Source organism: Seriola aureovittata, chromosome 2 (genome assembly GCF_021018895.1).
Source record: "Seriola aureovittata isolate HTS-2021-v1 ecotype China chromosome 2, ASM2101889v1, whole genome shotgun sequence".
NCBI classification, from domain to species: Eukaryota; Metazoa; Chordata; class Actinopteri; order Carangiformes; family Carangidae; genus Seriola; species Seriola aureovittata.
The window spans coordinates 17,502,300-17,529,356 of record NC_079365.1 but is presented as its reverse complement, the minus strand read 5'-3'; the positions used below and the strand labels follow the sequence as shown (position 1 = coordinate 17,529,356).

Below are 27,057 nucleotides of genomic sequence, written 5' to 3'. Positions count from 1 at the left end.
CATTTCTTTTGGCCAGAAAATGTCAAAAACAAGATTTATATGTCGTGTTGATACATGGTCGTTCTGTAAAAATGCAACATAAGAGCAACGATTTCTGCATTTGATTCCACCTTCAGCTCATTTAGGCCTCCATCCTCAGCCTGGATATGACTGAACTGCTGATTTGAACGATATGAACTCCTGTGAGTTCTGTGTGCGTGCGTGCGTGCGTGCGTGCGTGTGTGTGTGTGTGTCGCTTTTTCAGTGAAAAAACAAAGTGTGCATCCTACCTCTTGAATCTGTGAAGTGGTATGCCACTCAACTGGAGTGTGATTCAGTTTTAATGAGATAGAGGTGAATGAGGAGCTGGCCAGCCTTCATAGAGGGAAACAACAACACAAAACAAAACAAAAAAGAAAAAAAAAGTTGACGCTCATTTCTCTTTCATCATCTTCCTAAATTTAGCTAGAGAGAAAGACAGAGAGAAAGAGAGAGAGGGAGAGAGGGGTAGCGCCTTGTATAGTCTATTTGTAACGATTTTTTCCCATCCAGTTTATCATTAAAAGTTCGACTGACAACATACAGGCCCATATCTTTACAGTCAATGCAGTGGATAAGTGACACAGAAAGACCTGTGAGAAGCTGGGAACAACGATTTTAATTCATGCACCTTCCTTGTTGTTTTTTTTGTTTTTTTTCTATGCTTCACTCCTGCCTACTAAACAGCAGACGTTGTTCTGTTTGTAAGTTAGATTTCATTATTCTACTTCGCTGCAGTAACTCACCTCGCTGCCTTGCAAACAAACCCCATATGAAGCACCGTCAGGGTTTGAGAAGGGCGAGAGCACAGCGTCGACTCGCTGCACTCATTATAGCTGTGGAGCAGCAGAGAGCGGCTGCATGCGTATGACTGTGTGCGTGCGTGTGTGTTTGTGTGCGTGTATGTGTGTGTGTGCTTGTTTGGGTGCCACAGCAGCATTTCTCCACTGCCCTTGTTTTGAAGTAGATTTGATTAACTTTCCCAACAGACGCGCGACTCTTGAGTAGGAGATGTGGTGTAAAAAAAAAAAAAAAGTGTAATTTACAATTGAATTCAGACCCTCTTACCTCCCACTCCTGCTGCCAGTGACACGCGCACACACACAGAGAGAATCCTCGGAGCATCATTGCTGCCGATGCTTGTGGACATACTGTATTGAGCGCTTGGGCGGCGGGCTGTATTGCTCCGGTCTGTAGCCTCGTGCACACACACACGGCGGCGGGCAGGCACAAGTTGGGAGAGCACCGTAGGAGGAAGAGTTTGTCAGACTTGCACAGTCTGAGTAACACTTCAGAACCAAGGACAGAGCCAAACCGCTGGCTCGCAAACATGCTCCAAGTGAACAACATCTGGACTCTGCTCGTCACATGAAGCTCTTCACGTTGACTGTGTATTGTCGTGCTGCTGGTGGAAAAAGACCTTGCGTTTTTCATCCGGCAAGACGCATCTAGTGCTACAGCCAGGTAAGAAATGATAACTTTGATTTTAACTCGATGCTTTAAAAAAAAAAAAAAAAAAGAATCCCGGAAATGACTTTGTCCTTGCATTTTCCAATCCGACGTGCCTGTGCATTTTAACTATTTGCAGCAAAAAACACCCTCCTCCTTTATAAGATGTAGCCCACAACCTCAACTTATCTGGCACCAAATTCATTGATCACTTATTAACAGAGACGCATTTCCCCAACATGTCTCTTTATTCCACTTAAATATCACCTAGTATCTCTGACAAACATTAGTTACAGGTGAATGTGTCTCAGCACAAACTGAACTGAACTTGATCTAATGGTTTACAGCACTTTATCATTAGAAGACCTGAGTGTGACTGTTTATATCTAAGGATAAATATGCAAAGTTGTTTTTCCCTCTTGACCAGACAGAATATTCAGAACGCTCACAGGCTTATACTGTGCTGGTTCCTTTCCAACCAGCTTTTGTTTTCAAGCCGAGCCCTAAACATTATAATTGCATCCTGCTATGACAATTAATTGGACTGTTTGCAGTTTACAAGGTTCATGAAAGAATTTATTCAGTGCACAATATTTTTTTTAAAAAACAACTGATTTGGCACTGATTCAAGGTGGCATGCATCACATTTGTTGTCAGTTAATCAGATAGGATGTGATGTAGCAGTGGGTGTTGTAAGTTACAGGAGACCCACCACCATGTCTAGATGAATGTTAATATCATGTTGTTATTAGATGGTGCCGCCACCGTGGCCAACAGACACTAAATAAAAACAACCTGTTGTAGCCAGTCTCATTTTCACATAGCTGCACTTTGTCTCTCAGTCTCAGTATGTGATTAAGACAATATGTTTTCACTATTGATAAAAATCCAGGTGGGATATTAGCACGGTGAAATCATCCGCTGCTTAAACAGACTGACAAGCAGATTTCCCTGTGCTATTTTTGACAAACTGATGCACTTGATCTGCATTCAAACTCACTATCAGCTGGCTGCCGACCACCACAGAGACAACCTAATTCCTTCAGCTGACAAATCCAGGTGGAGGGATAAAGTGTGTGTCCCCCCACTGGAGAGGATGTGATGAAGGAAATCGTTAGTGCAGTTATGGCGGCTGCAGTTTTTTTTTTTTTTTTTCTTCTTCTTCTTTTTCTTCTTTAGTTTGTCATTAGTGGTAGATAAAAGTCTTCTGCTTTGAACAGCTAGTTCACTTTGGATTGAGGATCATCAAAGGTCGTAATGTATATGCCTCAATGCAAACTGATGCTCTGCCTTTATGAAGCTTTAATTCTCCAGCATAATATGAAAATCTGTTGCTCTGTGGTGTCTTATTACATGAGTACAAGTGAAACTCAAGGATGACACTTTGTCCATAATCCATCTTGTGGATTTTGTAATAATAATGAGAGGGGGAAAAAAAAATACTCTGCCATCAGTGTTATCTCATGGGACAAGTGCTGTGTTTAGGCTGTTATTACTCAACAGGCTCAATGATTTATGTGTAGTGGATTAGACACTAAATTAAATGTCATGTCATGTAGGTTCAAGTATTCAACAAAAGTGCACACGGGCTACGTGCCTCACAAAGCTGATGGCAAAGTCTCTAAATGCTAAAGGTGATGGTACTGAAATGATCACCACTTTATGTAACCACATTATACAAAATAACACATCAGATTTATTTTGACAAGATCATAGCTGACCTTGTCGACTGCAAAAAAAAAAAACAAAAAAAAAAAAACAGGTGGTCAGTCTTTAGGTGTTTCTGCATCGAACTCTAAAACCATCTCTTCAGCTCATTCTCCAGACATGAATACCATTGTGTTTTTTCTCCTTAAGCACATGTAGACTACATGTTACAACTGTACGTGCCACTCACCACCGCTGCTGAGAGCGACTCTGCAGTGAGTCATACATTACACATTATCTATGTATGGATAAGACAATAAGGAATGGTGTTCTCAAAAGCATCGTTATGCTAATGTTGGAGAAACCCTCTCTGTTCTGGGCGAGAGTAGTAACGCATTAGCTGACGGTTCAAAGCTGAGTAAAGCACGCTGCCTTTTCTTTTTGAACTTGCCTTTCAGAGGGAATATTGTCGAAGACAGCTGGGGAGCGAGTGACTCTCTTGGCTGCCGCCTGCGAGCGTGACAGCCGTTTCTACATCAAGATAGTTTTAATGACATGATCGAGACCTGATAGAAGCGACTTCACTATTAAGCAGAGGCTGAGATTTGACGCTCATGCCAGCTGATAATTTTGCCGCTGTGTAATAAGCGTTTCCAGTAATTGGTGGGAAATGTGGTTTTCATGGCTGTATTTAGTGTCCACTTCAGACTCTCCAGCATTTATTAGCACTTCTTAAAGGTTTCGAGAGGCTCTTCTGGACCTCCAACCTCACTTTGGCCTAGTTTGCATAGGCCTGTCTAATTGGCTGTTTCTTATTGCACCATTAATTCACACTTTGACCCAGTCTTTGCAGGTAGAAAGCTCCCATCTGCTCTAACAGACAGCAACCAAGAGCAATTAGACTCTTAATGTTGAACTCTTCAAGTTACTTTATCACCTTGGTTCTAATAATAGGGCAAATGTGTCGCAGGCAGCAACACAAAACACCTGCACGGCTGCACCTAGTGTCCAGGACACCCGCTAGATCTGAAGCAGATTTTACATTATGAGTTCGCACTTTCGCTACAACATGTAATCCTCTTTGCTGGATAGAAGGTAGTAGATTCATTACCTCACCCACAACCCGATGTAATATTTACCTGATGGGAAAATTCAGCATTCATTGCACTTTTTCCTCCTTGCTTCCTCTGTGTGGCTCAATGTTACGCCCACTCCTGGGATATTCCTCAAATGTCCCTGCAAAAACAACCTCTCACTCACTCACTCACTCACTCACTCACTCACTCACTCACTCACTCACTCACTCACTCACTCACTCTCTCACTCACTCACCAGATGAACCTATCTGGGTGTAGCTGCAGAAGCCGGTGTTTTTGTAGCCTACCCCTGCAAACCCCACTGTGGTGGTTTCTGCTTCTGTGAGCACGGAAAACAGGACTCACCCAGGTTGAATAACATGACGAATGTTAAGACATCTACCAATAATAGAACTGATGGCACATTTGGTGTCTACAAGTGACACATTTGTATGTAATATTACAATGTTAGCAACAACACTGTGTGACTGAATAGAAGTCAGTAACTAGCTCCCCCGTTGCTGGTTCTGACTTTCACATGTGACTTATTCTGCTGATATCTGCTAGGATAATAATATGTTGACAATAATCCTGAGAAGACTACAAGTGTGAGTCATTAAAGGTCCATCGTCTTTATGTAAATCTGCTCTAATCAATATGCCTGCTGAACTTGTTTGTATGTTTGATGAATGTGATGAATGACTGTGTTGAAAGAGATATGATTGGTTCCCTCTCTGCCTGACTGAACCAGCCCACCACCCCAATCACACATCAACACGAGTCCTGCTGAGTTCGAAACCTGTAACCTCGGCATGATATGAATCTATATTAGCATACATGTCTCACTGCCCACTTCCCTGCAGTCCAACCCTTTTTTTTTTTTTTTTACCCACCATGTTTCCATGGCAACCCCAGCCATTGAAGAGAACCACCATCTATGTGATATCTCGGTTGTAAGCTTGGAAATTACGCTTCACTCGAGAGGTGCCTTAAATATCTATAAATGTTTGATGTGGTCACTCGACAGCGGCAACTCCCGAGTTTGTCTCTCAGATAAAACTGCAGTGGGTATGTTTCACCCCACGCAGCCACAGAGAGCCGAGTTGGAATATTATCCACTTCTGTTTCACTTCAGAAAACAACTCTTAAGATTCACAGCCTGATTTCACCCTCCTGCCAAAACAGTGTCAGGTTTAGGACTGTCCAGTGATTGGATTATTTGTCTGTAATGTTTCTAGAAACCGAGCAGAACTTATCTAGTTAGGTGAGTAAGAATCGATAAGAAAACTGTAGAGAACCTTGCGAGACAAAGTTTATAGATAAACTTTACACAGTTTTATACCTTGGTGTGACTGTCTCAGATCTTTCAATAACCCTGTGGGCGGAAAGCTGAAGTAGAGTAATGGTACTAATGAAAATCAGTGACAAAGGAGAAAAATATGAGCTGTCAGTGGGCGGCAATAATGCACATTTTGAGACATAATGATCATGTTGTTACTCAGCTCCTCATTAATAGATAGATAGATGGATAGATAGATAGATAGATAGATAGATATGAAATTGGGTAATTTGTGTATCCTTTTATTCATTCAGGAAATATCAATCATGCTGCACCCACTGAGAGAAGACTTCAAAGTGATCTGCCTCCAGACTCTGTGAGCCTCTGCTCCTCTCTACTTTGACCAGCTGAACCCTGCTACCTGATCCTGCCATGCTGAGTGTAGTGCTCTGCCCCAGGTCGTTGGCCAATTTTGCCCAATATTGGCCGCTCCACATTTTCCTGCTGGAGCTGCTGATACCAGGAGTCCTGCCCAGCATCTCCAGATTGCCCCCTGCGGCCAAACGTGAGATCATCATGGATGGGGATTTGGTGATTGGAGGCCTCTTCCCTGTGCACCACAAAGGCGATGGGACGGAGGACTGCGGAAAGATCAACGAGGAGAGGGGAATCCAGAGACTGGAGGCCATGCTGCTGGCACTCGATGAGATTAACTCCAGCGATCGCATCCTTCCCGGACTCCAGCTGGGGGCCCACATCCTGGACACTTGCTCGAAGGACACCTACGCTCTGGAGCAGTCTTTAGATTTCGTAAGAGCCTCCCTCACCAAGGTGCAAGATCCGGGCTTCATCTGCCCAGACGGCTCCAGACCCGTCCAAAACGAGGTGCCGCTGGCCATCTCTGGGGTGATTGGAGGGTCTTACAGTGACGTCTCCATTCAGGTAAATGTAATATACATGTACTGCTGATGGTGCTGAGTTTAGAATGAAGGAAAAATACTAATATCAGAATTCAGCACTGAAATTAAGTGAAAGTTATGCTAATGATTCTGGGATTTCTCAGCCCAGTATGTCTAGGAATTACATTCTTATTGGATGATTCTACACCTGACAATTTGCGTCCAGTGCCAAAATCCAGTACTAATGCAAAAAAGTTTATCTTGCGCCACAGACCTGAAATTCATTTTCCTCAGCCACTTCTATTCCCATCTAATCCGTGAGACCTGCAATATGCTGTTGTCCAGCGATAGGATTGGGATCTCTTTGTTTTGATTGATACTCTTTAGGCGTTACGTTTCTGTTAACCCTGCCCAAGCCAAATCCTTATGTTTTAATTGTATATTTTGTCCCTTTGGTAAATTGTACAGCGGTTGTTATGTTTCTGGAGTCCAGTAATTTTCTGCATATATTTCAAAACTTTTGCATTAAGTATTTAGCTATTTTTTTTGCAATTTGAAGAAGTTCATACTTCACAGAAAACCTACACTGAATTCATTAAATTATTCCGGTCATTGATTAATTTAGTATGCATTCTGATACTTAGGGATGGATAAACTGCATTAATCTGCATACAAACCTACTCGCACCTCATGTTCCTCACTTTCACAAATACAGATAACAACCATAAATACCTTGCATCTCTTGTTTTACTGAGCCGGAGGACAGGGCCTTCAGTGGAACAGATTTTACTTTGGTTGTAAGAGTAAGAATCCACCTGGGATGATTCTGTTTGAAGCATCAACATTCACAGAGACATCCATCACTTTGTCAGCGAGTTCATTTCCGCCTTGCAAAGAAAACTGACCTTTTACACTCGTATGAAAAGGTTGCCAGAGGCAGTGCATCTGAGCATGATTAATGAATTCTGATTGGCCTCACATGCCATAATTATGATGTAAAGGGTTTAAGTGAGACAAAGTGTGTAGGAATAATTTGGTTACACTTTCCATCAACTCCAGTTCGCAACACTTTTATTTTATGTATGTACACACACAAACACACACATACACAAATGTAAGCTTTTTATTTGTGACGAAGCTTGTAACTAAACAGCTTGGTGAAAAAAAAAAAAAGTATACACATTTAGAGATAATTGTTATTTGCAGTGAAGTGTGTGGCCGTACTTAATGCTTGGTTTACTCACATAGACTTTAATTTGCTTTCAGAATAGTTTAAAGTCCAATGATACTGGATTTTCATCTGTTGCCTGTCTGGTTGACTAGTTGTTAACTATTCAAGCTAATGGGCATTCACATGTTTCAACTGAGAAGATGTCAGGACTATGCTGACTTAGTAGCTCTTGCAAAAAGATATAGCTTAATAGCTAAAGCAAAGCATTGTTATAGTTTCCACACTTCCACACTTTTTGTATTTGGTCTTTTCTCTTTCCCATTATATTTGGCTTTGAGTGCTCCACACCCAGCTCTAATGAAACTACTTTTGTGATTGGCTGATGATGTGATTGGCCCTGCCCCCTAACTTATTCTCTGCGGTTGTGACATCATACTGAGGGGTCGTCATTAAGTTTGGCTTGTTCAAATGGTACAATTTCAATTTCAGCTTTAACAGTTTTTAGATAGCACCTCAAACAGCAAAGTCCACCCCAACACTAGACAATTCTTCTTTTCCACAGTAGCCCTCTTTCAAAACACAGAGGTATTAAGTTGTTTGCTTCAGATAAATGTTGTGATTGGAAACGCATCCCTGTATTGAAAGCTTATTGGAAAGGGTAAAGCTATTAAAACCATGTTCTGCCTGCAACAATTACACATACAGTATGACTAATGCTGGCAATTTTCACACATGACATACACTAAGCATTACATGAATATTTAATGTTATACCTGGAGAAAAAAATGTTGATGTTTGAATCACTCGTCATGAATATGGAGCAGTGTTTATGCATTCTAATCAGTCTACGCGCTACTGTATGAAGATGTGAGCCACGTGCAAAGCTGCTAAAATGTTCAGTTAACAAATGCATTTCAAATAACTCGGGTCCAGATTGGTACAGTATACATGAACAACCGGGTTGAGAGTAAGATATAATGATGCTGATCAATGCACATTAGTGCACAATACTTTATTAAACGTAAAACCTCTCAAGCATTAAAAGAAACATTAAAGAGAAGCTACAATGTTATTATTCAAATATTTTACCGTTGATAATCAATTGCTGACAACTGATTTTTTTTTGTGTGAATACAGCATATCATATCATTACCTTTTTAATTTGATATGGCAAACTTGTTAGGAGACTGTTGTTTATTTACACATCCAGCAGATACAGAGTCACATTATCATTCATTTGGAGTCTTGCTTGTGTCCACCTGATGAAAACAAGTCTAAGTCCTCTATCTTAACTCTGTTTTTAGTCTCTACCAACTCCTGGGGGAAATATCTGGCTCTTTAGCAGCTAAATGTTCCACACCTGCAAGTTTCTAACCGTGTCTATCTGCTGTTGCATGCTGAGCAAAACAACTGCCTGCTGTGCATCGAAACAGTAAACTACACTAAAATTCATGATAAAGCTCCGCGCTGAAGGAAGAGTCAGGTGATAATTCTCTGTTGGATCATGCCTGGTTCACACTGAGTGAGTTTTAGGCTTATGGTGTGCTACACCTTGTCAGTTTCAGTTTCAATCTCCCAAGTTCACACATTTTATCTAATTTGTTTGATCCATGCACAAACCAAAGAGTAAAAACAACATGTGCTATTATGGTGTGTTACATGCATGGACTTGCTAAGTTAAGTAACCCCTGACAGTAGCGTCGTATATTAATGTCAGATATGAGTGGTATTGACCTTTATAAACAACCATTGAATCCTTTTCAAGTGGTGTTTTTAATCTACACATGCAGTGTTAAAGGTTTGATAAAGAGAGTGAGCTGGTTGGCTCTTGATCACCCAATTTATTTGTATTGAATTCGTGGATTTGTATTTCATTCATAATTCCGCATTTCTCCACAAAGCCAGTAAAAGCCTATATGGGAATCACTTATTTTGTGAATAAGTCGAGCACTTCTGCCTCTCTGACTGTGATTCCTGTTAATCTCTGTTAAAACGACACCAGAATACAGTCCAGCCTTGAATAAGTTCTTGCCAGGAGTCTGCAGCGATGAATGCTTCATGTCAGCATGTTGAAGCTGAATGGAGAGTCGCTCACACAAGGCTGAGGATGACCACCTTACCATGTTGGAATCATCTGAATCATCCATTAAACACAGGGCTTGTTCACTTAGAAAGAGGCCGATAATACAGAGCGTCTTCTCTCGTAATGTTGACGATGCTTTGACAAAAGAACAGCATGTTTTTAAGAAGCGTGAAAAGGACTGTCTGTGTGTCTTTCTGTGTGAAAGAGACTTCAGCGACCACACAGTCGCAAAGATTCAAAAGGAAACTCAGTGCTTTTGAGTGTTTTTGTATATATTTGAATACATACCTCTACTGTCACAGCGCTCAACAGGCATCTTTGTTCTCACATTCAGGGCACTATAATGAATCGAGCCGTGGGAGCAGTGAGAAGCCCATGGTGGGATTTTTTTGGGGAGGTCACTGGTTTAAACAGCCTCTGTTTTTTTTATCCCAGAGAAGCACTTTGTGTGATAAAAACTGAGAAGGAGAAGTGCCAGCGATGGTCCCGGGGAAGTTTGAGAGGAGCTGCTTTTCCCATCTGTGGGGTGCATCTCCATTGGCTGGCAGGGACGTGTCCACCTGCGTGTGGAGAGGCGGCTGATGCTGCCTGTGACAGGGGCCAAGGACAAGATGTGGGAAAGATGGTGGGAGACGAGCCAGTTTCTCCTTAGCCTCAAAGGGATTCTTTCATAATTAGCTCAGCAACATTTAGGCGGCTTTCATCATCGTGTTGCTCATCCTTGTATGTGTTTTCGTCCTTGCTCTGTCTGCTTGCTGTTTAATTTCGTGAAAATAGTCTTAATTGCCATCTGGGATGTTACCTATAGAATTAACCATGAGTGATGACTCACTCCTCACAGTCTACAGATTTAACAGCTATGAATTTAAGCATTATAGAGAAATAATTTTAAAATGAACAATGAAATCATTCTGAACTAGTCCCACACTTCTGTGCAAATAACATTAATAATAGATCTGTATCTCCAAATCCTCAAGTTCCTATGCTTTCACAGCCACACAATAACAAGCTGAAGTTTGCTTAGAGGCATAATCACAACTTTGTCTTCAGTATGGATTTTTTTTTTTTTAATTTTTATTTCTTTTAGCTTCCTAGCACAAATCCACACTGAAACAATTGCACATCCTTAAATGATTTAATACACAAGTGAAAGAAGAAAAATCAAGTATTTTTGTGGCAATAAAAAACTATGAAATCCTAGTTCAGCAACACATCTCCTATAAATTAAACATATAATATGGCACAATATGAACCGCTTTCCCCATCAGATGACAGCGACTGAGAATGTGGGATCCTAAAAATTTAATAAACTAAAATTTGAACTCCGAAAGCCACCCACTAAAATCCTTCAAGACCATTAGACAAACTCAGTCAAACCGCTGCTGCAAGTGCTGGGAAGGTCCTCAGTAATTAGAGGTTATAAGTTCATATCTGTCCTGCCGCACTGTATATTGGTGTTTAATATTTTTGGTTTGCGGTGGTTTATTGTGTCTGCTGATGTGTCGCGCAGAGGAACTAGAGAGGGCTTTGTCTTTATTGTGTTTCCATCTTCACAGAGTGCGTCGGGTGAAAAAAAAAAAAAATCCTGCTTTGGTGCTAACTTCAAAAGGGTCTTGTTTATCATGTGATATTATAGTTGAATCCCCCCCGCCCCCCTCCTCTCCCTGAAACTGTTATTTTTGAGCTGGAAATTTTTGCACATTCGGAGACACACAGCTCATCTCCCTAATTAGCACATCAGAATGTCATTCAAAGTGAAGGGAAACACAATAATGGCTGGAAGGATGGTTAAGAGTCAGGGCGCACACGGTCAATAATAATGCTAGCCTATCGATTTCCACGTGCACTTCTCTCCATCTTGTCTGTCCTGTCTGTTTTTTCACACGCCATCAGGAATAAATGATCAGTCTGTGCTCAGAACCTGTGGCTGATGTTATTCTGAATGGTGTGGTTGAACCGTTGCTCTCCGGTCTCAGTAACAGTCGAACTTATTGGACTTATCAAGCTTATTTCATAAGTGCTACAGGCTAGAAGTAATATTTAAAAGCTGTAAGCACAGCAGACGATAAAGAGAAAATTTTTTCTCAGATGTGTCCCTGAACTCTAGAGCTCTTCGAAAGGTCACTCTTGTGGTGAGCATTGTTTTGCTGGTGGACAGAGGTAATAGATGCAGGTTTAATGTTAAGAACTGCATCTTCCTGAAAATAGCACATGTAAGCAGATCAACATACATTTCTTTCTGCTACTGCTTTCCCAGCTCTGCGAGTGCTAATATTAAGTCCGGATCAGAAAACAGCTCTGATCCACAGACATGTCTGCATGAGGTATTATGATCTTATGTGTGACACATAACTGTTTACATGTGCATCTACTGCTTTCAGTGTCTTAGCATTTGTTTAGGTCTTTGTTCTATATGAGTTTCTATGTTTGCGTGTCTGTGTCTGTGTTTAAGGTCCATGGCAAGGATGTGGGTTCTTTGGGTAGGTGGCTGTCTGTACATGCAGTTCTCATAAAGCACACTGGGTTTGCTTGTAAAGAAATGTGATATATTAATACCTTGTCTTACCTATAGCCTTGCCTCCACAAATGAATTTGCATCAAAATCTGAAAGCTACTAAAAAAAACATTGAAAGGTTTCCCTTATTTTCAAATCAAAATACAGTATATTGCCTGTCCCACTGTGTCGACCCCGTCTCCCAAAATTTACAAAACTGTTGCCATTTATGCAATGTGTGTGTGTGTGTGTGTGTGTGTGTGTGTGTGTGTGTGCGCGTGTGCGTGTGCGTGTGTGCATGTTTGTGTCTGTTTTTGTTTTTTTATAATGAATGAAGCGCTACATAGGGAGGTGGATGGCAAGCGTGGGTTCAGATCCCAAGTACCATCTGCTGTTAGGTTTAGGCAACAAAAGCACTTTGGCTAAGGTAAGATTGTGGTTTCAACTGTGGACATTTTCAGTATAAAACCTAAATTCATAGTCTTTCCCTCTCTTCCTTAACTAACTACTGTGAGCACCCAAACATAAAAAGTGAAATCACACTGTAGTCACTATTTACAGATCCTGTAGCATATCTGCAAATTAGGTCCCTTCAACCTTCCCTCGACCTCTGTTGTTTAAAAATTTAATTTGTAATTTAAAACACAGGGTTGGCTGGAAAATGAATTGCATTAACGTATGTCTCCCCATCTTCATAAATCAAACCTTTTTTATCAGCCTGGTTAAAATTTAGGGAAGTTCTGCTTCAAATCGAAAATGGAGCTGTGGGTATAAACAAGAAAATATCAAGATTAACATGGAGCTGAGGGATCAGGTAGAAAAAAAAAATAAAACTATGCAAAGGAGCAAATGCATCAGAGATGTACAGCACTGCAAAGTTGCTGTTCTCAAATTCCATCCAATTTGGATGTACAAGACTTGGATGGAGAGAGGCACAGCAATCATACTGAAGAACACAGAGCTCATACTTGGTGCTCGAGCTGTGTGAATGAGCACACAAAATATACCCTTTAGTTTAGTTTGTTTGTGGTATCGCATGATCAGTCAAATCACGCTGGTGCTCTTCTGTTTCAGCTACCTCTCCACAAACCACTGCAGCACGATGTAGCCTTGATGCTGTTTCTACCTGATGAATGTTTGAATCAAAGCTTTGACTGCTGCATACATTTAAAAATAATGCAAAACTGACATTGACTTTGGCTACCATTTATGCCACATGTCATTATTCACATTCAAATGATTGGATTCAACATCTTGATCTGAACCGATGCCACTTCACGTGTTTTTGTCTGTTTTAGTGTCATCAACATGTTTATTTATTTCCCTCCTTGCTGTGTGATTTGCCTTCTACAGGAATAATTTCTCATCTGCACAAAATTGAACCTAACACAAGCCGGGCACAGATAATTTGGGTTTTCTGTTTGTACAAGATCTGTGTATCTTTTAGCAATTAGATGATATTTTGAAAAAGCACTACAGTGAAAAGGAACATTATGTTTAGATAACATAGAGATCATTTCCTGTGTTGAACTCCATGCTGTGCCTCTTGAATTGAACCACTGATATAAAAATGTTGTCTTTGGCAACCAGTTTAATTAATATAATCAATAAACATGTTACCTTACAGGTTTGGTCAGTGTGATCTGCTTTCCCATATATATACTGTATATAACTCATATATTTAGTTTTGCGTTCAAGATTTTGCTATCAATTTCAAGTTACATTTTACGTTCCCAGTTCAAATACATTATATTAAACCCAGCAGCCATGTGCACTGTATATATTATTCATGACATGCATTTCTGGACCTTTGGTGAGTGGCTCGGTCGTAGCACTGTACATCCTGAAGTTTCACTCTGCATGTCATGTACTGTATCTACTGTAGGGCTCAGCTTGACAGGCACCTTGGGGACATACAAATGGACTTTCCACGTTGAATGAAATCGTGACCGACACATGAGTAAGAGGCTGCCCATGTTCCAGCTGTCTTATGTCTTCCCTCCGTGCTTCTTTTCTTTTGAAGGAACGCTGGTCTGAAATCCCATAATGCTGTTACTCACTGTGCATCTCACACACATCATAGCAAGCATCAACTGCAAGCTAGACCAGAGCTTAAGACTCTTAAGACTACAATCTGATGATCTTAAGATCCAACCTTTTGTCTGTTGATTAGAATATGATGATATTGACTAACCAGCTACTGAGACATGAGACATGCTGGTTTGTCCCAACCTACTGGCAAACAAGTATGATAAAGTTTATTATTCTGTCCAGAAATCACAGCTTGACTCCTCACTAGTGTGAGGGGAGCATGGACTGAGCTGAAGCTGCAAACTCAGCATACTGTAAACATTAAGCATACATGTTACGCATCGTTCATGCGCTTAACTAGATGGTAAGAAATAATATTCAGGGAAACAGATATTTTTCCTTCTATCGTTAAATTTGAAGAAACTAGCTCTGTACACAGAGACTCTCATAGACATTAATGTTTGAAATATAAATGATATGACATAATCTATGATATTGTAATATGATTTAAATGAAATTAAATGATCTAAGTCAGCGGTTCCAAACCTTTTCCAACTCATGGCCCATTTGAAAATCTCAAAAAAGGTTGGTGGCCCATATCACACCCCATAATAATACAAGCATACAATGTATGTTTCCCATCATTGGCTTATCACAGTGATAAGCCTTAATACAAGAAGAAGAAAACATTGAACGGATAATTTTGTTTTATGACATTTAAAACATTATTTGTATTTTATTTTTTAACCGAAATTGTACTGTTTTGCAAATTATTTGTTCGCCCACTTGCAAGAGCTTTGCGGCCCACAAATTGGGAACCACTGGTATTTACACTGTGGTCACAACCTATCTAACTGAATAGTTGGGACAAAAAATGCTCAACAATAATCCTAATAATAATAATAATAATAATAATAATAATTCTTATCTGGATAACTCTTTCTTTAGACATATGGTATCTGTAGAGTAATATTAGTCCCTGCATAAAACATTATGCATTGACTGCATTGTAGAGCATGTTCTCTATTGCTCGTAATACTGCAAAGAGACTTTGACCGGACTGTTTGGGTTTAAAAGAACGCTGAATGTGACGAAGCATACCTAAGTTTTACATTATAAGGAAACATGATAGAAAAAATTCGCTGTTTTAAACGAGTGGACCATGAAGAGCATCTGATTGGTGCCTCATTTGTTTGCTGTAGTCCTGATCCACACATGCTAAAGTGGTTTATGTCTTTGCAAGGGATCGGTTCAGGTTAGAGTTATAGGTATATATTTTGGTTATGATTAAAGCTGGTGTAAGTCTTAAATAAAGTAATGTCAGCCAAAGTGTCAGCAAAGCACCTGTAGTACTACAGAGGTAGGACTTAATTGATAAATTTGGAGTGTTTGGAGTCTCATACGTTGAAAGCAAATTCACAGTATGAGACTCCTGAGCCTGGACTGTGGGTGTTCTTATTTGACTTGTCGATGGTGAGAGCGAGGGGAAAATACCGCATGAGGACGAGCAGACGGTCACTGTCACACACTCCAGTGCCGTCCTGAAAGGTGCACTGTCAAGCTTCTCCAGGAATCTATTGATGAAGACCAACTGCCTGTAAACCCTGGAAGAGGAAACTACCTTATTACCATGCAAGTGTGACTGACTGTCAGTCACATACGTTACCGTGCTGCATACAAAACACTGCATACATCCAAGGCAACATAAATGAATCAGCGGCTTTAATCAGGCTTCCCCATACATTTTCAACAGAAATCACATCTCTCAGCGGGTAATTTGATGAGACCTCTGCCCTATATTCTACTAGAAACAGTGGGGAGGACTACTGCTGGGTGCAATGCGCTTGTCTAAATGCATCATATTAACTCCTTTCATCCCCTCAAGTGCTCGTAGTGTGCCCGCATATTCTACTCTTGTCTGTAGGGTATTTTAACTAAAGGAGGTTAAGCACACAGGCGCTCGCAGATCAGGGTTAGTGCCAATAATATCTGATGCAAAAGTGTTTACATTGCATTTCCTATGCCAAGCATAGTTTGTCTCAGCCCAGTAATGCATGTTTACAAATGTTTCACTTTATATTAAGACTCCCCATAACAATGGAAAGGTGAATGTCTGGAGAAGAGGATTGTGCGATAAGAAGAGAGTAATACAAGAAAACTCTTATTAGAGGTAAAAAGTAAACAACCCAAAGAGTCTACAACCATGCCAACAGCTTTGTTAGGTTGTACTAATGGGCAATTTATACTTCTTTGTAGAATTGATGACATAAGTACGCCGTAGGCATGGCGTAGCTGTGGAACCGACGCCGTAGCCTTGTCCCTAGACATGCAATCAAAACATTTAGAGGACAGAGACCACAACAACTGTGACTGGTCTGCCTGGCAGCATTGCACTTCCTCCTAGCATGTCTCTCCATGCTCAATGGTCAGACAAGCACAGAAAGAAAGCTCTTTTCTGTGTTCCGTAAAAGTAACTGTTGTTCAACATTAGCTCCATCTCCAACATGATCCGCTCAGTTTCAGTCACCATTGTTTGAAGTACACAAAGAGACTCTCTCTCTCTCCAATAGGTTTTGAGATATTGCAGTCTGAATCAAAGTGCTGGACCAACCGACAGACCATCATTTCCATCCCTGGAATTTTTTTTTTTAGCCATGCTGCTAGCATGGCTATAAAAAGATTGTTGAGTAACATGTTCAGGGTATGGACCACATGCAGAAAATGATTATCCTAGTGTTCACACAGTACATATACTGTTTAATTTCTAATATCTTAGAAAGCATTGATAGCTCTGTTTAAGGTCTCATGGGTTGGAATGAGTGAGTTGTATAAGAGACTGGTACATTTAATAGGACTTGCAATTACATCCATGGGGATGCTATTGTTTGGGAAGCCTCCAGGCATACAATGATGCCTGAGGGAGGAGGTAGTCATATTGAAGCTCATGGGTATTCACTAATCACCACTGCATCTCATGAGGAATCCTGCAAAATGACAAGTTTTCACCAGCTCTCTGTCAGAGTTCGCTCCGTAATGACGTGTGGGAAAATAATTGCCATGATTTTATGTTATGATTCCGACAGAATCATTTCAGTAGGTTTGTGTCCGACATGGATGTCTTGCTGAGTTTTCAGTCAGAAATTATTATCCACCCCTGTTGAGCTCAGTATCACCAGCTATCACCTCTGCAAGGAAATCAATATATTTGTCTGTATAGGTGCATCGTTACTTCTGGCAGAATCCGTCAGGAGACTTAAATGACTTGACTGAATGGCTTTAACAGCAAAACACACTGATGAAATTCTTATCTCTGTGTCATTGTTGCTGTTGTTATCTGGCACTATCTTTGAGGGGATTTGTGGAACTCGCTGCTGATGTGGATACCTGACAGAGTAAAGAGTTTCCTCTGCCACTCTCTGCAATCGAGCTCAAGCACATCAGAAAGCAGCCCTGAGCTTGAATGGCTCCACTTCACCTATGACCAGATGGATATCTACAAGTTAAAAAGCAAAAAGACTTAAAAAGAAATATTTGAAAAACTTGAAATGCAGCATTTTGTAAAAAAAAAAAAGTCAACTGACAGACTTTTATCACAATTATAGCACATTCTCAGATGATGACCTTCATTATGAGGGAAAAGATGGAAAACTGGCCAACTCTCATAGGTGCCATTTAAACCACTAGAATGTTGAAATACAGAGCAATTTTTGTGCTTCTAAGCTGCACAAGCATCTGCAACTACATCACTCTCGATCTGTTAAAGCAACTATGATCAATATTAACAACGGATCAAATGACTATGTGCAATGTGACACCTAACTGTGCTATGATTTCAGCTATATTTACTTGTAAAATGATCGCTCGGAGAGAAAGTTAGAAGCGACAGAATATGTTTCTTGTTTTGTAACACACACAGCCTCCATCTGGGTAACAGACTGCTGCTTTGCCTCTCTGCCACTCACTGAACAGAGTTCACACATCACCTCTCTGTGCTAAGTTGCCAACACTGCAGGCAGTAAACGCCCCCCTAATATCTGTTTGTTGCAATTCACATTGAAAGAGCATCGGCCAATGGGTCACCACCAACACTCAGCTGGCTGACCAATGGTGTAACTTGATCACTCAACCCTATCACTCAGTCAGTCATGGGCATTTGCGTTTAAAGGGCTGGCCCCTCTGTTGTGGTCCAGCCAAAAATCTGTAGTACGATTTTTTAAAAACTATAAATTGAACTTTGAAATGCTCAGAGCAAGAATCCTCACAATCCAATTATATCATCATCACCAACATTAACCAACTACTATGACTGACAGGAGCCCATGTGTATTAACTAAACTACAGTATATACTGCTAAAATGTCCCAAAATACAAGGGCAAAATAAATTAAGGTAAAGTAATTTTTAAGAAATATATGGATAAAGTCTTTGGGAGTATGAGATGAAGCTTCATGACCATAATAAACCTAAAGTTTCCCTCTTGTTCTCCAGGTTGCCAACCTTCTGCGACTGTTCCAGATCCCTCAGATCAGCTATGCCTCCACCAGTGCAAAGCTCAGTGATAAAACCCGCTACGACTACTTCGCCCGCACCGTGCCCCCAGACTTCTATCAGGCCAAGGCCATGGCTGAGATCCTGCGTTACTTCAACTGGACCTACGTCTCAACAGTAGCATCAGAGGGTGACTATGGTGAGACTGGTATTGATGCCTTCCAGCAGGAAGCCCGCACTCGTCAAATCTGCATCGCCACATCAGCCAAGGTGAGCCGCTCTATGAACCGCCAGGGCTATGAGAATGTGATCCGCTCCCTGCAGCAGAAGTCCAACGCCAGGGTGGTCATCCTGTTCACCCGCAGCGAAGACGCTCGTGAGCTGCTGGTGGCTGCTGCTCGCATGAACGTCTCCTTCATCTGGGTGGCCAGTGATGGATGGGGAGCGCAGGAGAGTGTGGTGAGGGGCAGCGAGACAGCAGCAGATGGTGCTTTCACCATTGAACTGGCCTCCTACCCAATCAGAGAGTTTGAAGATTACTTCACCAAGCTTAACCCGTACACCAACACAAGGAACCCATGGTTTAAAGAGTTCTGGGAGCACCGGTTTGGCTGCAGCCTCCAAGAGCATGGCTGCAGTGAGCACAGCCTGCGAGACGGAACATTTGAGCAAGAGTCCAAGATCATGTTTGTGGTAAATGCAGTCTATGCCATGGCTTATGCTCTGCATAACATGAGGCAGGCTGTGTGCTCCAACATATCCAAAGTCTGTGATGCAATGAAACCAGGGAACGGCAAACGGTTCTACAAGGAGTTCATCCTGAAGACCAAGTTTGAAGGTAGGAAGAACAATCAAAGGAAACAGAAGTAAATGCTATTGTTATATGTACCTTTTTTTCATGTGATATTATTTTTAAATAGCTATGAATAGGATTAGATTAATTGAGAGAGAATGTTTTAATGTAAAGCAAATGTGGGTTGCAAATAGGCATGGCACTGGATTAAGACTTCAAATGATTTCCTCTGCATTCTGCATTGAAACAAGCTTTATAATTATTCAATTAGCAAAAGTAATCCAGGAATTAGCATGGAGAAATCAGTGGGAGAGGAAGCTATCTAGGACATACTATTCTGAGAATATGTTGACGAATGAACACTCATATTTCTATGAGCTGAAATGGCAGGAAACCTGTGAGATTTACAGTATTCTACTACATCATATGCCAGCATTTCCAATTTTTTGTGTTGCAATATTAATGTTTTTTAATCATTAATAAAAACACTAGAATATACAGTACTACTAGTGTAATGGTGGCGTACGGTAGGACATATTCATATTCAACTCATTTAGATATTGATATGACTTATACGTATTAGTGCTGTAAAACCTGTGAATATTAGTGTTGCTGTATTTCTGCTTCCTATCAGCTCCATTCAGACCTGTAGACACAGAGAACATGGTGCGCTTCAACTCCGTTGGTGACAGCATCAGCCGCTACAACATCTTTCACTACCACAAAGAGGAGGGTAAGTTCGTCTACAAGAAGGTCGGCTACTGGGACCAGAACCTGACCCTGAACACCACCATAGTGTCCTGGCGTGGCATCGTACCACCCACCTCCCAGTGCAGTGACCCCTGCAAGAAGAATGAAATAAAAAGTATGCAGCCTGGGGATGTGTGCTGCTGGATCTGTATCCCCTGTCAGCCCTACCAGTACCTGCAGGATGAGTTCACCTGTGCTGACTGCAGCTTCGGTCAGTGGCCTCTGGGTAACTTGACTGGCTGCTATGATCTGCCTGAAGAGTACATCCGGTGGGAGGATGCCTGGGCCATTGGGCCTGTTACCATCTCCTGCCTTGGTATACTGTGTACTCTGTCAGTAGTGGGCCTGTTCTTCAAGAACAATGAAACGCCTGTGGTTAAAGCAAGTGGACGTGAACTCTCCTACATCCTCTTGCTGGGGGTGCTGATGTGCTACAGCATGACCTTCATCTACATCGCCAAACCTTCTACTGCTGTTTGCACTCTACGTCGACTAGGCCTGGGCACCTCATTCGCAGTGTGTTACTCCGCCTTGCTAACCAAGACCAACCGCATCGCTCGAATCTTCAGCGGGGTGAAGGATGGAGCCCAGCGGCCGCGCTTCATCAGCCCGGCCTCCCAGGTAGCGATTTGTGGCGCTCTTATCTCCTGCCAGCTGCTCGTGGCCGTTATCTGGCTGCTGGTGGAGGTGCCAGGGGTTCGGAAGGAGGTGGGCCCGGAGAGGCGAGACGTGGTCACCCTCAAGTGCAACAGCAGGGACTCCAGCATGCTCATGTCACTCACCTACAACTGTATCCTCATCATCCTCTGCACTGTCTATGCCTTCAAGACACGAAAGTGCCCTGAAAACTTCAATGAGGCCAAGTTCATTGGGTTCACCATGTACACCACCTGCATCATCTGGCTCGCTTTCCAGCCCATCTTCTATGTCACTGCCAGCGACTACAGGGTAACTATATCTATGTGAGATTGTTTTCATGAAGCATTTCTAATACATATTTCTAGAAACCTCTCAAGCCCACTCTTGTGTAAAAAAATGCAAACAAGATCTATAAATGACTTTCCCTTGTGTGTTTGCTGTTCCTAAAGAAGAAGGTGTCACTTCCACATTCCATTTGATCACCTTCACCCAGACTCATGAAAGGCCGAGCTTTCTCTTCATGCGGCTTGAAGAATCTTTCAAGACAAGAACAAAGATTCAGGAGGCAGATGAGACGTGAATATACAGATGGAAATAATGAATGACTGTCAAACTGATTCACTGAATCACAGCATTACTAAATGTTTAAAAAACCTAAAGTGTTTAAAAAAGGCATTGAAACCCTGCAGTATCATGACCTGTAGTAAAAATAATTGTAAGCAAGGACACTGAGTGCTGGCTCGCTTACTGGCTCTGCTTCCATAATAGCCAGGGGAAATATTAGAGTTTGCTGATTTGTCACATGGGGATAAAGTTTTAGCTGTTACACAAATAGCTGAGGGCTAAATGCAACCTGCATCACACAAATGCGACAACGAAGAAATAGGTTGAATATGCATAACTATTACTGGACTTGTTTGTGATGCTGCAGCAGGCCAAAAAATTTTAATTTACATTTTATTTTGCTCAAGTAGAAAATGTATAGCTGCAAGGACGAATTAATCCATTTCACCATGCAGCGTAAAGTAAGACAAATAAGACAAAATATTGGGCATAAAGCTGACAGACCATGTAAGTTATGAGTTCTTTTGCCTCAGGCAAATTCAAGGCTACTGCCTCAGCATTTAGCATGGGTGTGCAACAAGGCCGTTATTGTGCAAACAGATGGGGGGAGGTCTAGGATCACACAAACTTTGTATCATCATGAGGTACCTCAGGCTTCACACGTCTGTAGTGATCAGATCCTTTACCTTTCCAGATCCCCAGTGGGATTTATGAGACTGGCTGAACATTGTAGAATATAAGGCTTCATACTTGGAGAGGCAGCACACAGAGTAATTGAAAGAATGAGAGGTTTGGCAACGCAACAGAGACCTTGCGGCTTTGGTTCTGTGTGACACCAGTAATAATGGCTGTGGGTTCAGTTGCCACATTTAAAATTAGGGTTGGATAGCACTGAAATATTCTAATGAGAGACTAGCATTGTTGCCTAGTGACTCATCATGAACCCAAGGCTTCACAGATGGACACAGATATGCTCAGAAATCTTCATTATCTTTATTTTATTAAAAGACAACATAGAGGGCCACAGGGATTACATATTTTTGCGGGCCAACCTGGGAGTTAGCATCACCCTGGTTCCCTTGACAAAAGGCCAGTGGGATTTTTACATTGACTTCTAGATTATTGCAGATAATAAACTCTGAAACAAAAGTTTATGATGCTTAGACATTTTGTTCAGCAGGATAATCTTCACAAATGAACACCACATTTATGATTTTTAAAGCCTAAATACACTTACCAGAGGTAAAAAGATAAACGTTAGGCTATAAACCACCACAGTCGCATGACTTCAGAGTCATCATGAGGGCCTAAATTCCAACTCATAGTCTTACTTAGTATGTTTACCTCTTCTACAAAAGCCTTTCCTCATTCAAGGATAATAATAGTTTGCAAAAATGGTAGTATAAACACAACAAGGCCGTGAAGGTGGACTAGTGAGTAGATCAGTGTAGTCTCATCTAGATACTTGTTAGCAACCATCTTTTTTAAAGAGATGTAGAAGCTTAAAGTAATCACAACTGGGTTATTTACTGACGTATTTTATGTTGTGGAATAAAATGTGAAAATTGTGCTTGTGTTAACCACAGACCTTATTTCGGTCATCAAATCAAAGACCCATAATGGAAGTGTAAAAAGGCTAACTAATTTTAGGACTCATTCCTGCAGCACTCTATTATCATTACAGATATAGTGAGTTCCTGCGACATGTGCAGTATACACTGGTTAATAATACATCCATACCTCGACTGTTAAGTGGATTTTTAAAAGATTAGCTGCGGTAAATTAAAACTGAATCATAAAAGACCATGCAAATATCTGTTGAAAAACTCAATTTAATAATAAAGCCAGTAATATAAATGTAATGAAAGTTTTAAAAAGGCACTAAATAAAGTATTAGATAAAGTAAAGAGTGTAACCTTATTCTCTTTGCTGTCAGTTTTAAAGTATGAACACAGTAGGGTTCTCACAGCACACAGCATGTCCTATTGCTGCTTGATAATTATTTGTGTCAAAAGCTGTTAAATGGAAATAGCTGCTAGAAAGACACTGTTATGGCAGAAAGAGATAAGGCGCTGAGGACAAAAGACAGCTGAAGTAATATTACCTGCAGTCCTGGTGGTGTTTTCATCAGTTATTTTTGAAACTAAAATGTGTGAGGACTTCTACTATGCGGTGCTGTCGTAGCGCGGTATGTTTAGCAGGGATTTCACTTCATGCTGCGGTTGAGCAAATAGAAGTTCCTGGACTGCAGGGGTAACCAGTGGGGAGGGAAGAGATGGTGCTCAGGAAGATGACCCCAGCAGTCAGGTCACATTAGCTGCTGAAATATGACTAACAAGAGCCTGACTTTCCAGGACAACCAGCTGAGCTTATCCCACATTCTTTTTCTTGCCTCATATTCATGCACATACAAATACACAATTAGAATTGCTAACATACATAATTGGAAACTTCACACATGCATACATAATTAAAAATGGAAATGTGGCTAATAATGCGAAACTAATATCTCTATGAAACATAAAAGGACATTTTTTGGTACGACTGCAGGTTGTACCAGAAGTATTTTTGTGATTGAGAATAAAATAAATATAGTTAAAGCGGCAACAATAAAGATTCCAGATATGAATAAGTGTGACTAAGGCATTGTTAGCTAATTTTAATAATAAATAAACTGATAATAGGTCAGTGTTGTGTTTACAGTATGTTTCTGCTGCCATCAGCCAAAAAGATAATCATTGCAGGTTTAAAAGCCATCTGACGCAGAGTACATTATAATCATCTAATGTTCATCATTAAACACACACACAAACTGTGGACTTGAAGATAAGCTGTGACTCCCAAGCTGAGGTGGGCGGATGAGGAGGGAGCGTCTTTCAGGGTGCTAAAACACAATGATCTGATTAAGAGTACATATGGTGTAGGGCACAGAATATACAGTGGGTTACAGTGAACAATTGCTTTCATTACCATTTAAAATGCTGATTATTTTCTTTATTAAACAATTAATTGATTGGTCTATAATGTGTTGGAAAAATGTAGCCACAAGTAACCAGTGGAGTAACCAGAGCAGCAAAGAATAAAACTGAGTGAATTGGTTTGATCAAAGGCTGCAGAGAAGTAACAGGTGTATTTGTGTGTTTGTGTGTGTGTGTGTGTGTGTGTGTGTGTGTGTGTGTGTGTGTGTGTGTGTGTTGTACAGGTGGCCTTTGAACAAACTTCATTAGTGCTTTGAAGACAAAAGGAAAAAAAAAATGCAGCTTGATGTATTCATCATCACCCACTCTTCTCTCCTCACAGGTGCAGACCACCACCATGTGTATTTCCGTCAGTCTGAGTGGTTCGGTGGTTCTCGGCTGCCTCTTCGCTCCCAAGATCCACATCATACTGTTCCAGCCCCAGAAGAACGTGGCCACACTCAGAGTCACAGCCAACCGTTTCAGTGCCACAGTGTCTGCTTCTGCCTCCGCTCCCAGCTCCAGCTACTCTAAAGGTATCCAGAAACAAACTCCAGCATAAAACCATCCGTATGATGAATGTTACTGACTGGATATTTAATCTTGAATTTTGATTGTATGATAGCAAGATTTTTTTTTTTCATGTTACTTAATTAAACATGAGTATAAGCACAGAAACCTGAGAATAAAAACTGGACCATACTGAAAGTTTTTTTCTGCTTGTTTCTCTGGTTTTGCATCAGCCTGGCTAAGCAATTAAAATCCAACCATTATGTTTCTTTTCATACTGGATAAGAGCAAGTCTTATCTAAAGCTTATTAATGAACTGACGAATAATTCACAGCGCAATCTTCATTAATAAACACAGACACAATATTTACATAGTGCACTCAGTGTACCATTTCTTTTTTTTTCCAAGCTAGGTGAACTCAAACTATAGCTGTGCATTAAAAGGCTTAAAAATGTTTATTTTCCTGTTATCTCATCACCTGCACTTGAGATTTCTGTTGTCTGAAAAGAACACGAGTTTTTACATTAGTAAAATCTACTCCATGACAAGTAGAAGTCCTGTATTTGAAATCTTACATAAATATAAGTACAGAAATATTTTCAGCAAAATATAGGCTACTTAAAGTATCAGAAGTATTATTAAGCAGAAAATTTCCTTGTTATTGTTATATATTTATGCTGGATTATTGGGTCAGCCTTTAATTTACAGGCTGTTAATTATGTAGTAATTATTCATATGTAAGAAGATTTTTACCGTTCATGGCTAGTCAAGCTCGAGCTAATTATAACTGCATTATTGAGTGATTTAATCCCTGTGTGTCATATTTTATAAACTAGTTTCTGTAAGTAAATCGGCAAAGTGGAGTTTCCAAATGAATGTATAAGAGTGAGAAGTACAATATTTCTCTCTTCAGTGTTGTGGGGTAGAAGTACCTCCATATTGTACTTTAAGTATATTTGAGTAAATTTACTGAGTTATTTTGCCACATGTCTACGACCATGAGATCCACTCTACTCAGCACAGACTTTTAGAGGCCAGGACTGACTATTATAATTTTGCAGACAGCCTTTATCTCTGGTTCACAGTTGTGTTTCCAAACAGTGACAAATTCTCGCCTGGCTAACATCGCTGGTTTTATTCTCCCAGGATCAGCCTCTAACTACGTGCCAGCAGTTTGCAACGGCCGCGAGGTGGTGGACTCTACAACGTCCTCTTTGTGAAAACAGGTTCCTCACTAAGCACAAGAGACCATCCCACCATCAGACACCCCTTCATCAAACAGGCCTGTGTATGATGGAGCACCCACCCCTCTCCCCCTCCCCTCCCCTCCCCATGCCATCCAACATGCTGCTGCGGAGAGATAACTCTGTCTGGGTAGACTGACTGACAGTGGCTAGGGTAACTTTGACTGTGAAAGCTAAATGACGTTCCTACAGCGAGCAGTATGTATCAAATGTAAAGCCTTTTTGTATAGATTTAATATGCTGTGATCTCTTTGGTTTACAGATAGATGTGATTACATGCACCGTGCCTTGTCCTAAAGAGTCTTGTTGTCAAATGGGTGGTTGTGAAGCAATAGTGTTACACAAAACAAAAGGCTGTTCTTATCTTGTCCTTAGAGTGCTGTGAATCTATCCAAATGTTTTAGACAATGACAAAAAAAAAAAAAAAAAATGCTATGAAATAAATTTAGCCATTTCTGTTAAACAAAATATGTGACTAACAATAGTGAACGTGATGAAAACTAGGCAACTAGACAATATAAAGGACATGTGTTAATGTAGACTGGTGTAACAGTGTGTGCTTTCTTGTAATTTATGTAAATAAAATGTTTTTTTAATATTAAAAGATTAAACATTGCAGTGTTTGGATTCACACTTGCAGTTCTTGACACTATTCAAACTAAATGCAGCTATTCAGAGACAATAGTAATGAGCTTTTTGCACACAGGGTTTGAGTTCGTCCTCTTCGAAACCAAATTAACTTACTTTAAAATGTCTGTTGTTTTAGTTGAATCAGTTCATGGGATTGCGTCTTCTAATTTTACCAGTTAAAAAAAAAAAAACAAAAGTGAAGATGAAGCTGAAGATGTTAAGTTTGCGTTAACTTTTTTTTTTTTTTCCAACAGGTGCAGCATGAGTTTTGATTCTGCTGTAATACCAAGACTTGTATTTGGTGCTCAGATCTCTAAGCTATAACTACTGATGTA

At 40.7% G+C, this 27,057-nt stretch overlaps 1 protein-coding gene across 1 annotated transcript; it reads left to right on the top strand.

Moving 5' to 3' along the window:
* The first annotated feature begins 549 nt into the window (after positions 1-549).
* grm2b (glutamate receptor, metabotropic 2b) lies at positions 550-26,719 on the top strand. The gene is made up of 6 exons (XM_056396454.1): positions 550-1,482; positions 5,784-6,411; positions 18,635-19,472; positions 20,062-21,125; positions 24,681-24,873; positions 25,995-26,719. The coding sequence occupies exons 2-6, from the start codon at positions 5,902-5,904 to the stop codon at positions 26,066-26,068; spliced, it is 2,679 nt and encodes an 892-aa protein (XP_056252429.1). The 5' UTR covers positions 550-1,482; positions 5,784-5,901; the 3' UTR covers positions 26,069-26,719.
* Positions 26,720-27,057: the final 338 nt, after the last annotated feature.